Source organism: Taurulus bubalis, assembly GCF_910589615.1.
Source record: "Taurulus bubalis genome assembly, chromosome: 8".
Classification (NCBI taxonomy): Eukaryota; Metazoa; Chordata; class Actinopteri; order Perciformes; family Cottidae; genus Taurulus; species Taurulus bubalis.
In genome coordinates this window covers 1,905,873-1,920,872 of record NC_136596.1, presented here as the reverse complement: position 1 = coordinate 1,920,872, position 15,000 = coordinate 1,905,873, and the positions used below count along the sequence as shown (strand labels likewise).

At 45.3% G+C, this 15,000-nt stretch overlaps 2 protein-coding genes across 2 annotated transcripts in view; one reads left to right on the top strand and one right to left on the bottom strand.

Moving 5' to 3' along the window:
* Positions 1-2,705, bottom strand: part of LOC306740138 (tetratricopeptide repeat protein 16-like) — a gene marked incomplete at both ends in the record, with an annotated part of 8,625 nt that extends 5,920 nt beyond the window's left edge. Inside the window, 5 exons of the mRNA XM_079222247.1 lie at positions 104-204; positions 693-830; positions 1,455-1,545; positions 1,701-1,840; positions 2,685-2,705. Coding sequence (XP_079078373.1) covers positions 104-204; positions 693-830; positions 1,455-1,545; positions 1,701-1,840; positions 2,685-2,705 — 491 coding nt within the window. The remainder of the gene's footprint in view (positions 1-103; positions 205-692; positions 831-1,454; positions 1,546-1,700; positions 1,841-2,684) is intronic.
* A 727-nt stretch (positions 2,706-3,432) lies between these two features.
* Positions 3,433-14,892, top strand: slc2a8 (solute carrier family 2 member 8). The gene is made up of 10 exons (XM_079221702.1): positions 3,433-3,810; positions 6,049-6,211; positions 6,957-7,163; positions 7,917-8,016; positions 10,109-10,320; positions 10,951-11,100; positions 11,499-11,607; positions 12,142-12,273; positions 12,503-12,648; positions 13,542-14,892. The coding sequence occupies exons 1-10, from the start codon at positions 3,704-3,706 to the stop codon at positions 13,686-13,688; spliced, it is 1,473 nt and encodes a 490-aa protein (XP_079077828.1). The 5' UTR covers positions 3,433-3,703; the 3' UTR covers positions 13,689-14,892.
* Positions 14,893-15,000: the final 108 nt, after the last annotated feature.

Sequence of the window (15,000 nt, the reverse complement as noted above, 5' to 3'; positions counted from 1 at the left end):
CAAGATCAATGTGTGTGAATTAAAAATACCATTTGAACAAAGGAGCTATAATGTGCATATGACTCGTGACTCCACACATCAAACCCCCTAAAAGCTCGCTGACCTTTTGACCTCGTAGGTCCGGCAGCCGGGCTTCACCTCGGCCGCTCTGCTGAAGGCCTGCAGGGCCTCCAGGAAAAGGCCTCGGTCAAACAAACACTGGCCCTGAGACGACAGGAAGCAGCCAGGTGTGTTTAGACTCTGGGATGTTGATGAAGGGTGTGAATCAGGACATGTAGTATCTACCTTCATTTACCTAAATAAAAAGGCACAAATAATCAGAATCCATCGGTTTTTAACCCCAAAAAGTGGTCCAGATTCTCTGGATTTACCTTTTCTTTTACCCACTGGACTGAATAGATAATGGAAATATATATTCAGATGAACAGTTGAGAAATGATGAGGAGGCAAAGAAACACACGAGTCATAAAACCGTTGTAAAAACTCGTAAAAACAAAAGTCTGCCAGAGACTAAAGGCTGTGAATCACCTGCCCTTAAAGGGACAGTACGTTAGGTCAGAGGAGGTCAGGTGATGCTTCTGCAAGTGAAAGGTCATTCACCTGAGAACCTTTTAAATCACATGTATAGGTGTAAGGATCACAGAATGGTAAAACAATAAAGATGTAAACTGCAGCCGTGAGCAGAGGAGAACCTGCAGGAAGTAGACGAAGGCCAGGCGGGCGCCGCCGGCTGCGGGCTCCAGGACCCAGGCCCGCCTGTAGCACGCCGCCGCCGACTGGAAGTCGCACAGCTGCAGGTAGGCCTCCGCCTGGCTCTGGTGCAGCCGGGCCTGAGGACACACAGCGGCCCAGGAAGCTGATCAGGGTTCTACTTCCTGCCTCACAGACAGACGCTTCATCTTCCCGCAGTCTGCCTGTATGGTAATATAACGGTCTACACCACCGTTGTGTTGCGCTTCCCCGTGTTGCATAATGAAAATAAATGGCCCCTTGAATCCATGAATCATTGAATTCATGAACCCTTGAATAATTGAATCCTTGCCCTAAATAAAACACCTCATAACAATCAGTGCTTTTCAACATGGCTCCTTTCCCCTTGAATCCTTGAATCATTGAATCCTTGAATCTTTGAATCCATGAATCCATGAATCACGGAATCCATGAATCATTGAATTCATGAACCCTTGAATAATTGAATCCTTGACTTAAATAAAACACCTCATGACAATCAGTACATTTCAATGTGGCTCCTTTCCCTTGAATCCTTGAATCCTTGAATCCTTGACTCCTTGAATCCATGAATCTAAAAAAAACACCTCACAACAATCAGTACATTTCCACATGTCTCCTTTTCCCCTGTATCCTTGTATCCTTGAATCCCTGAATCCTTGAATCCCTGAATCCTTGAATCCCTGAATCCTTGAGTCTAAATAAAACACCTCTCAGTGCTTCACCTGCTCTGGCTGCAGGTTGATGGCCTTGGAGAAGCAGACCACGGCCTTCTCATACTGGGACGTTCCCATTGCCTCTTTCCCATTGGAGCAACTGCAGAGAGAAACACCGTCAGCATTATCCACACCTGAAAAGAGATATTCGATCTTTGCTTCTCTTGAGAAAAAACTATATTTCAGAAAGATACGCGACAATGAACAGCGATGCTAAAGTAGAAAATGCATATTTCTTTGGGAGTGTTTCCTCACTGTTGAGCCGCCTTGCTCTGGAGGATGAGGCTCATCTGGAGATCGGGTCTTTGGGCCGGTTTCGCTCCCGGCGCCAGGAAGATCCTACTGGAGCTGAAAAGCCGCCTTAAGGGTCTTCTGCTCCGGGCCTCGTCCTCCTGCTGGTGGGTCAGACCACAGAGACGTAAACATTTAGACCTGCTACATATAGGAGGACTATTTTGTGTCAGTTTAAGTTGATTCCTCCAATCAGAGCGCAGTCTGTACTGCATCCATAGCTCCTTACAGTACATTAACAACTGTGTGGATGGTTTTAGGGAAACCAACACGTAGCCAATTCCCATGTTACCAAAGAGAGCTGCAAGAATTGGGGAAACAATCGGATTAAAACAACCGCCAAGCGATTTATCAACGCACATGCGTGACGATGTTGTGATCTAGTGATCTTAAAACGGCACAGATCTAAAATCAGCTGCTTTCTAACGGCGGTCAGAGCTTGAAATCAAAGATTAAAAATGATTTTAAAATAAATTGTCAATGGGGTTCAGTTGGTATAAAGAAATAATCATTTGTAGGTCACTTTGCAATTAAAACTAAATCATTTTAAACAGGTATACTAACAAAATGTTGATGTATTTATTGTATATGCATTCTTGAATCCTCACTAATGATGACCAAAATGAATAATTGAATAAAATTCAACTTAAACCTGAATATCTGTATTTGTGGCATAGTTGTGAAAAGGAAATAGGAATTTGTAGTTCACTTTGTAATTAAAAAAAGAGTTTAAAAAAAGTTGGTAAACATAAAAACTTTTTTTATTTTTTTATAATTTATATATTTGTTTTACATGCATTCTTTAATCCAGACCGAAATTAATTAGAAAGAAAAATAACTACATGCATTTGAAAAAAGAATGAAAAAGGGACAGATATAAAACAGCAATATCACGATCTGTTGACCGTTTTCTGTACTTTTTTGGTGTATTTGTGACGTCACATTTACCGTGTGGTCGTTCTTCTCCATTTCCTCGTTCAGCCGGCGGACACGAACCGTTTTACGTCAGTTTTGGTCGCTTTTTGCTCCGTTAATCTTCCCTTTGACGGTTTTTTAAAATCCGCTGCGTTGACGGTGAATCTGGTTGTCACCATGGAAACCGACTTCAACACTGACGGCTTTTATTTTCTAAACGTTCGACTTTTTATTTTGTATTTCCGGTTCCGTTTCACGCTATCTATGCGAACGTATACCCGTGTGAAATTATTATTATTATTAATAGTACATTTATATGATTTTTACAAGTATTAATAGTGTCGTAGGTATGATGTAACTTTAGGAAGAGTAAACAAACTTTTGTCTCTACGTCACTTCCGCTTCCGTTTCAAGCAATATAGAAAAACGTCCGATATTATTATTATTAAATATTATATGTTTACAAGTGTTAATAGTGTCGTAGCTATGATATAACTAAATAAAAAGTAAAATGAAATTAAAAACAGCATGTAACTGAATGGAAAGAGTGGATGCTAAATGACCCTCGAAAGCCCGGTATTTCAGTTTAACACTGCTTAATTAAACTAGCACAAGAAGTTCAACAGTTAGAACAACGTGACACGACAGTATTTAGCGGCGCACACACCCATCGATGTCCCCATTAACAACAACATGGGCTTTTACTTTGAAAAGAACCGGAAACAATGGGCACAAATGCAGATCAGCTGACTGGAATGTTGACAAGCACGTTGGTCGCCGGTGGAGGAGGAAGAAGAATCAACAAACAGCCTTGAATAAGTGAAATGTCCGCTGTTCGCAACGAACTTTGTTGATTTCTCCTTCTTCCGGTTAGTTTCCCCGACCTGTTGATCCATGTAAACAAAGAAGAAGAAGAAGAAGACGAAGAAGACAAAGAAGAAGAAGAAGAAGACGAAGAAGACAAAGAAGAAGAAGAAGAAGACGAAGAAGAAGACAAAGAAGAAGAAGAAGACGAAGAAGAAGAAGCTGCACGAGGAGTTGCTGCTGTCAGCATGGACATCCAGAGCGAGAGGAGGCGGCTGCTGGAGGACGAGGACGAGCGGGACGAGCGGGACGAGGGGCCCGCGGGGCTCGTGTCCGAGCAGGACGCGTACCTGAGGTCAGTTCACGCGCACGCACGCACGCACAGACACACACACACACACATACACACAGACCGACAGACTCACACACACAGACAGGCACACAGACACGCGCGCAGACACGCACAGACACAGACACAGACGCACACAGACAGACAGACAGACAGACACACACACGCACACACAAAGACACACGCACAGACGCACACAGACAGACACACACACACGCACACACAAAGACACACGCACAGACGCACACAGACACACACACGCACACACAAAGACACACGCACAGACGCACACAGACAGACACACACACACGCACACACAAAGACACACGCACAGACGCACACAGACAGACACACACACACGCACACACAAAGACACACGCACAGACGCACACAGACACACACACACGCAAACACAAAGACACACGCACAGACGCACACAGACAGACACACGCAAACACAAAGACACACGCACGCACGCACGCACACAGACAGACGCACACATAAAGACACACGCACGCACACACGCACACACAAAGACACACGCACAGACGCACACAGACAGGCACACACAAAGACAAAGACACACGCACGCACGCACGCACACAGACAGACGCACACATAAAGACACACGCACGCACACACGCACACACAAAGACACACGCACGCACACACGCACACACAAAGACACACGCACGCACAAATAAAGACACACACAAAAAAGACACACACAGACACACACACACACACACACACACACATGCACAGAGGGACTGCTCACTCCAAGGACCCATGCATTTCCATATAACTGACACACATGCATAAGTATATTTATATATCAGTGGTGTTAGCCAATGAAAAGCCAGGTGTAAATGTGTTGTTTCAGATCAATAACCAGTCCAGGCTCTTTAAACCAACCCACATGTTCATTGGTGGTTCTCACGCTGCTCTCCAAACAGGAGTGTGGGTCAATGAGCAGTAGGTTTACAGGCTGATGGAGACCAAGAGGTCACGGGGTCACACGGAGTGCATGTGTCCTTTAACCAGCTTCTGGAAGTGCCATAAAAAGGTTCTCTCCAAAATCACGCCCAATCAGTTTGGCGTGTGATCATTACAGCTTATACATGTATTGATCACACACAACGTATCTGTTGGATTCAGATGAGCTGAATATGAATCCATTCTCATGCAGTTCACTGGATCTATGACCATGGGAAGTTTAAATCTGTCAACGAGTCAAGTTCAAACAGGCAGAAACGGCTACATGTATGTGTGTTGCCCCCGTAAACGATTACAATGTAGCATGTAGCATGTGCATCATTACCATGTAACCAAGACAACAGGCAGAAACTCAATTATTGATAGTTTTCTTCACAAAATGTAGTTTAAACTAAGATGTGCAATTTATTAGAAATATGCTCATGTCCTAGTTTTTTATTTATTTATCCTCCTCCCGTTTCCACGCTTGTACATCCTCGGCTCCTTTCCTCGGCTCCTCGCATCCTCGTCTTGCGCCCTCCCGCCCTGAGATGCAAGTTAAGGAGGCGAGGAAGAGGAAGAGGAGAGAGGAGAGAGGAGTCCAGGTGCATTTAACCAAAGGAGACATCTGGGCCTCCTCTCTCTCCTTCCTCTTCTCTCTCCTCTCTCCTTCCTCTCTACTTCTTCACTTCTCTCTCCTTCCTCTCTTCTCTCTCCTCTCTCCTTCCTCTACTCTCTCCTTCTCCTCTCTCTCTCCTCTCTCTCCTTCCTCTCCTCTCTCTCCTCTTCTCTCTCCTCTCTCCTTCCGCTCTACTTCTTCACTTCTCTCTCCTTCCTCTCTTCTCTCTCCTCTCTCCTTAATCTCTTCTCTCTCCTCTCTCCTTCCTCTACTCTCTCCTCTCTCTCCTTCCTCTCTCCTTCTTCACTTCTCTCTCCACTCTCCTTCCTCTCCTCCCTCTCCTCCTCTCTCCTCTTGCCACCTCCTCTCTCCTCCTCCCTCTCCTATCCTCTCTCCTCTCCTTCCTCTCTCCTCTCTCCTCTCTCCTTCCTCTACTCTCTCATCCCTCTCCCCTCTTTCCTTCCTCTCCTCTCTCCCCTCTTTCCTTCCTCTCCTCTCTCTCCTCTCCCCTCTCTCCTCTCTCCTTCCTCTCCCCTCGCAGACAGAAGGGACGACTGAGGAGACGAGGAAGCACGAAACAGAGGAAATGACAACGATCCCCCGACCTCTGACCTCCTGCCTGTGCTCTGTTCCTCTCTCTCCCTCGGCAGCAAAGTGAGGAACAGGAATCTGTACCTGGCCACGCTGGCGTGCGTTCTGGGTCCCATGAGCTTCGGCTTCGTGTTGGGCTACAGCTCGCCCGCCATCCCCGAGCTCGCCCGGATCGCCGACCCTCGGCTGCGGCTGGACGCCGACCAGGCCTCGTGGTTCGGGGTACGATGAGTCCGTGTCACGTTCCTTTTTAAAGCAGAACCGCTTTTAAATGACGTGCTGTGGTTGTTGTTTTCCACTTATCAGCAATTTTAATGTCGTCACATGTTGTACAAACTCATTCAAAAGCAGAGAGACGGACGACGAGCGCAGTTTAAATGGAAAGGTTTGGTAGAGCAGACATGTGTTAAAGCTGCATTCTCTCTGCTGACCACCAGGAGGCGACTCCTCTGGTTGTATAGAAGTCTATGCTTCATGTGTTAAAGCTGCATTCTCTCTACTGACCACAAGGAGGCGACTCCTCTGGTTGTATAGAAGTCTATGCTTCATATAAAAGCTGCATTCTCTCTCCTGATCACCAGGGGCGACTCCTCTGGTTGTATAGAAGTCTATGCTTCATGTGTTAAAGCTGCATTCTCTCTCCTGTCCACCAGGGGACGACTCCTCTGGTTCTGGTTGTATAGAAGTATATGCTTCATGTGTTAAAGCTGCATTCTCTCTAATGGCCACGAGGAGGCGACTCCTCTGGTTGTATAGAAGTATATGCTTCATATAACAACTGCATTCTCTCTCCTGACCACCAGGAGGTGACTCCTCTGGTTGTATAGAAGTCTATATAAATGACTCTACTTCTCTTGATGTATTCCCTCAGTAAACATTGTAAACATGAGTTTATGTCTCAATCTCTCGTCTCAAGTCTTCAACACAGCATGGTGATCACTTCGTAACTTAAGCTCCTCCCCCTCAGTCCATCGTGACGGTGGGGGCGGCGGCCGGCGGCCTGCTGGGCGGCTGGATGGTGGGGAAGATCGGCAGGAAGCTCAGCCTGATGTTCTGCTCGCTGCCCTTCGTCTTCGGCTTCACCATCATCATCGCGGCGCAGAACGTGTGGATGCTCTACGCCGGCCGGCTGCTCACGGGCCTCGCCAGCGGGGTCACGTCGCTGGTCGTCCCGGTAAGAAGTGCTTTCCGGCCTTGACGCACATTAAAAGTGTGTCACTTTTAACTTTTTAGTCACTTTTTTTGGTGCTCCTACTGGCGTTAGGGAGCTTCAGCAGCTTGATTGACAGCTGCGGGAGAGGCTCCTCCCCTCTGATTGGTCGTTGTTCTTGTGGATGTTCGTTTTTTGTTTTTTTTCTCACCGATTATGTGTCTCGTGTCCTCCGGTCAGGATAGAGTGGCAGTTTTAACAAATGTGACGAAAGGTTATTCTTATTAATCTGCATATAACGTCACCTCTAATGTTTTCCCTCAGTGGGATATTTGTGGTATTTCCACAGGAATACTGGCACATCTTCTTCAGGTGTTTTCCAGCTTCCATATTTATAAAAATCTCTCATTAACTTCAAATAATCGTCGATCTCTAGAATATTGATTCATCAATTGACAGAAAATATAAACGTGACTATTTTGATAATCATCTAAGTCATTTAATAAACAGTACAATGCCAAACAGTGTCTGTTTTTAGCCTCTTAGATGTGAGCATATTCTATCATATCAATGTAACATTTTAAAAAGTTTTAGGCAAAACCAGCGATTTGAAGACATACTTTCTGACTCTGGTTCCTTGCGATGTGCAATCAAATTGTATTTGATCTGGTTCCATACACCGAACTATTAATCAAGTAATCTGAATTTTAATAATTATATATTTTTTCGGCCTCGTGATGATGTTTCTATGGATTAAAGCCGTCTCTCTCCCTGCAGCTGTACATCTCTGAGATGGCTCACGAGCGCGTACGCGGGACGCTGGGCTCCTGCGTGCAGCTCATGGTGGTGCTCGGCATCATGGGAGTTTACCTCGCAGGTATGTTGCAGCGTTTATGTGTTTACGGCGTCCGTGAATCTCCTTTTTTAATGAAGTCTGACAGTTTACGAGCTGTGAATCATTGGCTGACAACTTCATCACCACCGTGACGTGATGCACAATATTCATGTGTTGTTATTGCACTGCTGCTCTTTGCTCAGTCAAACGCCCGGTTTAGTTGAATAAAATCTTTTTGTGCACTAGAGGTTGAGAAGAAGGAGACGACTGGAACCTGGCCGTCATGTGACGTGCTCGTCGACAGCTAATCGCGTTAGCCGCGTGCCGTTAGCGTTCCCCTCGTAGACGCGTGTCACGCGACACGGGCCGTCTCCTGTTAGCGGACAGAGACGTCGCTATGGCAACCGGCGGTCCAACCGCCATGTTTTCTTAATTGCGTAACAAACGCGGTCATTCATTTAGCTGATGTCGTATAAACGAACCGTGTCGTTCAGGCCGAATAAAGAAGGAGAAGGCTCAAAGGTGAACAGTGTGGTCGATCTGCAGAGGAATGCAGCCTCGTGAGGAGAAGCCTTGACAAGGCTCCTCTGTGTGCAGCCTTCAGGCCTCAGAAGTAGATCATCATTCACACGCAGAGACAACCGGGTGTGAAGCTCCGCTTTCATGTTTAATAGGATCCTGTTTCCTGTTCAAGATCTTTACAGTTGATCACCTAGAGACATTAGGCCCCTCCCCCACCTTCAGACACCGACTTCATCGTTGTTTGTTTTGTTTATTTATAGTTTTTGTGTTTCTGTGCAGTTTTTTTTGCATTTCTTTGAAATTGTTTTATATCTTTGTACTTCTTATGTCTCTTTGTTGTCGCTTTGTGTCTCTTTGTTGTTGCTTTGTGTCTCTTTGTTGTTGCTTTGTGTCTCTTTGTTGTTGCTTTGTGTCTCTTTGTTGTTGTTTTGTGTCTCTTTGTTGTTGTTTTGTGTCTCTTTGTTGTTGTTTTGTGTCACTTTGTTGTTGCGTTGCATCACTTTGTTGTTGCTTTGTGTCTCTTTGTTGTTGCTTTGTGTCACTTTGTTGTTTTGTGTCTCTTTGTTGTTGCTTTGCGTCACTGATAATATAAATCCTTATATTCTGCAGATATTCTCCATTACTCTTCATGCCTATTAAAGTTCAGGTCAGCGAGGTCAGTATAACACAGCTATCAGCTGGAGTTGGTTGTGTCTATGAAAGGTCCAGTTCTCAAGGGAAGTCAGTCACACGCCTGCACTTCAACACTCACACCTGTTTATCAGTATGTTGACATGAGTGAAGCAGACGGGTCGTTGTGGTCCAGTCTTGTGAGAAAAGATGAGAACACGGGATTCTCCTCCTCTTGACAGGATAGAGCCAATCAGCTGTGAGGACGAGGCGAGACCAACCTGTGACGATAACCTGTGTATGAAAGGCCCCACTTCCGTTTGGGGGGCGGTGGTTCTGGACCCAACCTGCGTGTTGCTGGACCACTCACTGCTTTTGCAACTGCAGCGCTGAGTACTTTGCTTGTGATCATTTAGTAAATAAATATAGAGAACGAGAGAAGTTGTTGAACTGAGTTCTTCTGGAGGCGACACCAGGCATCCAATAATTAGCACGCATTAACAGTCACGTTGTTGCTTTGCGTCACTTTGTTGTTGCTTTGCTTTGCTCCTTTTGTTGTTGCTTTGTGTTTTTTTTTTTTTAGTTGTTTGTGTCAATTCAGTTTACAAATTTGCCTTTTGAGGGCTTTACAATTTGTACACATACAACATCCCTGTCCCGGGACCTCACATCGGATCAGGAAAAACTCCCCCAAATAGTTGTTTTATGTCTCTTTGTAGGACTATAAAGGGTAAAATATATGTAGTTGATGTGACTCATTCTTTTGCCACAAATCTTCAGAACAGTCTGACGATAAAGATGCATGTTCGGCAAATCAGGGGAAACTGTAACTTAGCCTGCGACCCTTCTCCGACTCTTGCAAGATCTGGCAACGACGGCGAACGCCTCGATTTCTCACCTTCACAATGCTAAATATGTCCCGTTAGCCGTGTAAATATCTAACGTGAGCGAGTGAAATATACGTGCACAATGCAATACGCCCTGCTGTCATCTGGTCCTGCAGGTCTCTTCCTGGACTGGCGCTGGCTGGCCATCTGCAGCTCCATCCCGCCGACGCTGCTGATGGTCTGCATGTGCTTCGTGCCCGAGTCGCCGCGCTTCCTGCTGTCGCAGGGCAAGAGGCGGGAGGCCGAGGAGGCGCTGCGCTTCCTGCGGGGGCCCGACGCCCCCGTCGAGTGGGAGTGCGCCCGCATCGAGAGCGCCTGCGACGAGCAGGTGAGTCACGGCTGAGAGGGAGAGAGGATGTCGAAGGGTCTAGGTCAGACCAGATGCTGTCGTCTACCACCAGACTCCATTGACAAAAACAGTCACTTTCTGGGAGTTTCTGGTCTCCCGCTGCCTGTTTTTGTTATTTTGTGACTTTGGTGAGTCTGACCGAACCCTTTTTAAAACACTAAAAGCAAACATGTTGCGAATATTCACAACGCGTTTGCTGTGAACGCACCTTTTAGACTTTGCCATGATTATGGACTTGACTTCCTCATATGCGTTCATGATCATCTCCTGCTCCTCAGCGGAGAAAAAAGAGGCACTTCCTCTGAGTTTATTTACCATAGTACTGTTAGAACATCGTGGTGTCAGTGCTTGACTATTTCCCCCTTCTGAAGAGGAAGGAACACACGCAATTATTCAGATGACTGATGTCTGGTTCGATTTAACAAGACTGTTTGAGGGCAGATCAGCCTTTGAGAAACCGACATAGCCTGACGTCAATCATCGTGGTAATTTAAGATGGATAATAGAACATTTGATCGACTTTGAAGGCAGTGTAGACGTCGTCTTCAGTCCCTGGTGACCCTGGTCTCTTTTTGACTCTGATGGCCCTGGTCTCTCTCTCTCCTCCAGGACTCTGGCTTCCAGATGTCCGACCTGAAGGACCCGGGTGTCTACAAGCCTCTGGTGATCGGCGTCATGCTGATGGTGTTCCAGCAGATGACGGGCATCAACGCCATCATGTTCTACGCTGAGAACATATTTGAACGGGCCCACTTCAAGGTGAGGGCGCTTTAAAAGGTCCAGTACTGTCCATGTGGACCGTGTCCTCACATTTTAATCTGTAATTGTGCTCCTGTTTGTGTTCTCGGTCGCTTGGTGAAATGCTTTGATGAAGGTGTAAATATGGATTTATTTAAAATCAGAATTCTCACACAAAATATCTCCACATTCTTCTTCTTCAAGTGATGCAGAGTTTGTTATTCTCTCGTCAGAACTGGATGAAATAATTTAGGATGTACTGAAAAAGTGTGATAATTTGTGTGGTAATTTAAAACCATTAAGTTCAATCTCCTGATTGTTTTTTAACTACAGCTGAATCGAAATTCAAACAAAAACTTAAAGTTTCACCTCAAAATCCCACACGGAATTATAATATATTTTTTTTTGCTGTTTCCCAGGAGAGCGACCTGGCGTCGGTGATCGTGGGTCTGATCCAGGTCGTCTTCACAGGAGTGGCAGCGCTCATCATGGACCGAGCGGGAAGGAAACTCCTTCTCATCATCTCAGGTATTTTCAATTAAATGTGAAGTGGGCCCAAAGCGTCAGTGGCGGCACCGAACGCCACTGACGCTTTGGGCCCCCGACACTTTGGGATCCTGTCACTTTGGGATCCTGTCACTTTGGGATCCTGTCACTTTGGGCCCCTGACACTTTGGGCCATTTGTACTTTGGGCACCTGACACTTTGGGCCATTTGTACTTTGGGCACCTGACACTTTGGGCCATTTGTACTTTGGGCACCTGACACTTTGGGCCATTTGTACTTTGGGCACCTGACACTTTGGGCCCCTGACACTCTGGACCCCTGTCACTCTCTAGACCATTGACACTTTGGACCCCTCACACTTTAGACCCCTGACACTTTGGGTCATTGACACACTTTGGGCCATCAACACTTTAGACGCTATTGACACACGTTGGGCCAGTGACTCTTTGGATCCCCGACACTTTGGGCCATTGAAGCTTTAGACCCCCGGCACTTTGGACCCCTGACACTTTGGGCCCCTGACACTCCGTGTTTGTGTTTGTTTTTCCCCCCCAGGCATTGGCATGGCGATCAGCACCACGTCGTTCGGGGTTTACTTCTACCTGGTGTCCAAACCTCCCAGCACCGGAGAGCCCCAGGCTGACCTGGCCTGGCTGGCCCTGGCCAGCATGGCCGTCTTCATCACAGGTGAGATCCAGGGGCCCCGACAGGTGTCTGACGTTACTCTGATCCGGGTGTTAAAGTTCCTCAACCTTTAACCAGTGGTGTTGGTGACTAAGTGTCTAATGAGGTCATTGGTTTTATATCAATGGGTCCACTATTGAAGGAGAACTCTGCAAATTTGAAAATACTCTCGTACAGTACAAGTACTTCCCATTTTTGGCCCCCCGTTGATGGCTGTCGCTGCTCCGTTCAGGTTTTGCTCTCGGCTGGGGTCCGATCCCGTGGCTGGTCATGTCGGAGATCTTCCCCTCCAAAGTGCGGGGAGTCGCCAGCGCCGCCTGCGTCCTCACCAACTGGAGCATGGCCTTCCTCGTCACCAAGACCTTCCAAGACATGATGGTGAGCGCTCGACGGGTCTCAAGAGGTCTCAAGGAGGTTCGGTTTCATGCAAATGAATGTGGCATAGTGTCCTGTTAAAGGGCCAGCGTGTAGCAGATGGAATATGCTATTCATAACTATGTTTTCATTAGTATATAGTCACCTTGAACGAAGACTGGTTGTGTTACATCAGCTTGTAACGAGTCCTTCACACCTGCATAGGGAGCAGGTCCTCTTCAGAGTCCACCATGTTCCTACGGTAGCCCAGACAGGACAAACCAAACGCCATCTACGTCTAGTTTTCTGACTTGGAGTGAGCAGACGTGTATTCGGTTAGTTGCCATCTGCAACCTCACCACTAGATGGCACTAAATCCTCCAAACGGCTCCTTTTTAAAACTGTGATCACAGAATACGTAATACGGTGTCCGTTTATGTTGAACCTCTACTCTAACTACATTTTATTTTTATATTGTATACCAGTGTATATACATATCAGTATAATTATTTAAAATATTTCATTTATTTTTCATTTAATTATTTATTAATCTCATCAAGGAAATGCCAGACATTCTCCAATTTTAACAATGTGAAAACCTACTTCTTCTTTCTGTGTTTATATCATCACGAACTGATTTCCAGTCCTATGTCATGATATTTAGAGACTAAAGGATTAATAGTTATTATAGTCAGAAAATAATGTGATAATTAATTAATCATACCAAGCTAAATACTGGATTGAGTTTCCTTACAAGTGAATGTGGGTTCCCTCTGGTCAAGAGGGCTGGGGCTTTTATTGTGAAAGGTAAGAAGGAAGGTTTTCCATCTCCGTGTCTCTGTAGTTTTTATTTGTGTATTTTGAACATGTCCAGAACTATGAGCCCTGTAAACCCGTGACCTGGTGATCTCTTCCAGGGTCTGCTGACCAGCGCCGGAACCTTCTGGCTCTTCTCCTCCATGTGCCTCCTCAACGTCCTCTTCACCCTCGCCATCGTCCCAGAAACCAAGGGCAAGACCCTGGAGCAGATCGAAGCCACCTTCAGAGGCGCATCCGGTCCGTGAAGAACCCCAACTCACAAAAACTGAAAAATCTCTGCGGCGCCTGTGTGGGCATTAAAAATGTTTTCAAATAATCTTTGTTAATCTTATGAAGCTGCTTGAAACACTTTCTTATGAATATAGTTTAATATAATACTATAATGTTCTGTTTGAACTGCTGCAGGTGTTTCTAATATTGTGTCCATCACATCGTGAGGGAGAGTGAACTGACAGCTGGGTGTCGGCCATCTTGTTTCTGTGTATTCTTTCCATGAACACCTTGAACTGAACGGTGAAGACGGAGTCGATCGACTCCTCATTTTGTTTATTCATTTACAAAAGAATCTTTTTTTTTCTTTTCTTCTTGCTTTTATTAATTTATTTGTCATGCCTCAACTCTCATGAGTGTAACCCCGCCCCTTTCAATCACACCAAGTCTCAGAAAACACTTATTTGTTGCATAAAGGGCACATTTTGCACCAGACAAGTGCACGTTGGCCGCACGGGTAAAAGTTTGAGGTGCTTTTTGAGAATCACGCGGTTTCTTTTGACTTTGACTGGTTTAGCATCCTGCACGCGGAGACTCTCCAGCGCCCCCTGCAGGAGTCGTGCTGCAATGCATTCAGTTCTGTGCGTTTAAAAGTGTTCTTTACTCGAGCGCTTCTTTGTTGTACGGAAGACCAGCTTTACGCACTTTAATGTGCTGCGACGAGTTTAATGTCGAGTTTAATGAAGGATTCCAGAGGGTTTTTTTCTACAATGTTTGGTCGAAATACTTAAAAATAAAATAAACTACTTGTTTTCTATTTGTCGAGTGGAGGCAATATGGAGACTTTTCCAAACAATGTTGGTGTTCCTGTTTCTTAAACTGTAAACAAATATGTTTTATAGCAGAATCTTTATCGTGGCGGTGTTTTGGGAGGTGAAAGCATAACTGTGAATAAATGATATAAAGCGATAATTAAACAGATTATGTGATGGAAACTTTTTTCCAGAATGAATACGGGTGTGTTTTTGTACGTTTTTTGTTGTTGTAATAACTTGCTCTTATTCTTGTAAAGGAAATTAAACTTGTGTTAACTGACTTGTACAGACTTGGGATAATTATGTTCCATGTTCTCACTGACCAAAAAAAGATCATCTCACACTTTTTGTTTACACTTTATATGATATGTCTTTTTTTCTTTTGACTTCTTTGGCTCTTCATTTGAATAAATAATTGTCTGTTTTTAGTGTTTGTTTTCTATAAATCATTCATACATATTTATTTTACATAATTAAAAAATTAAGAATCAAATGAAGCTCTTTGTCCCGGCTTCCCCATAAATTGCACGTT

What these genes read in the sequence shown, in the direction of transcription:
- slc2a8 (XM_079221702.1), top strand. Translation starts at nt 3,704, where the DNA reads ATGGACATCCAGAGCGAGAGGAGGCGGCTGCTGGAGGACGAGGACGAG. An exon ending in GAGCAGGACGCGTACCTGAG is followed by an intron (nt 3,811 to 6,048) that starts GTCAGTTCACGC and finishes CTCCCTCGGCAG; the next exon opens with CAAAGTGAGGAACAGGAATC. An exon ending in ACTCCTTCTCATCATCTCAG is followed by an intron (nt 11,608 to 12,141) that starts GTATTTTCAATT and finishes TTTCCCCCCCAG; the next exon opens with GCATTGGCATGGCGATCAGC.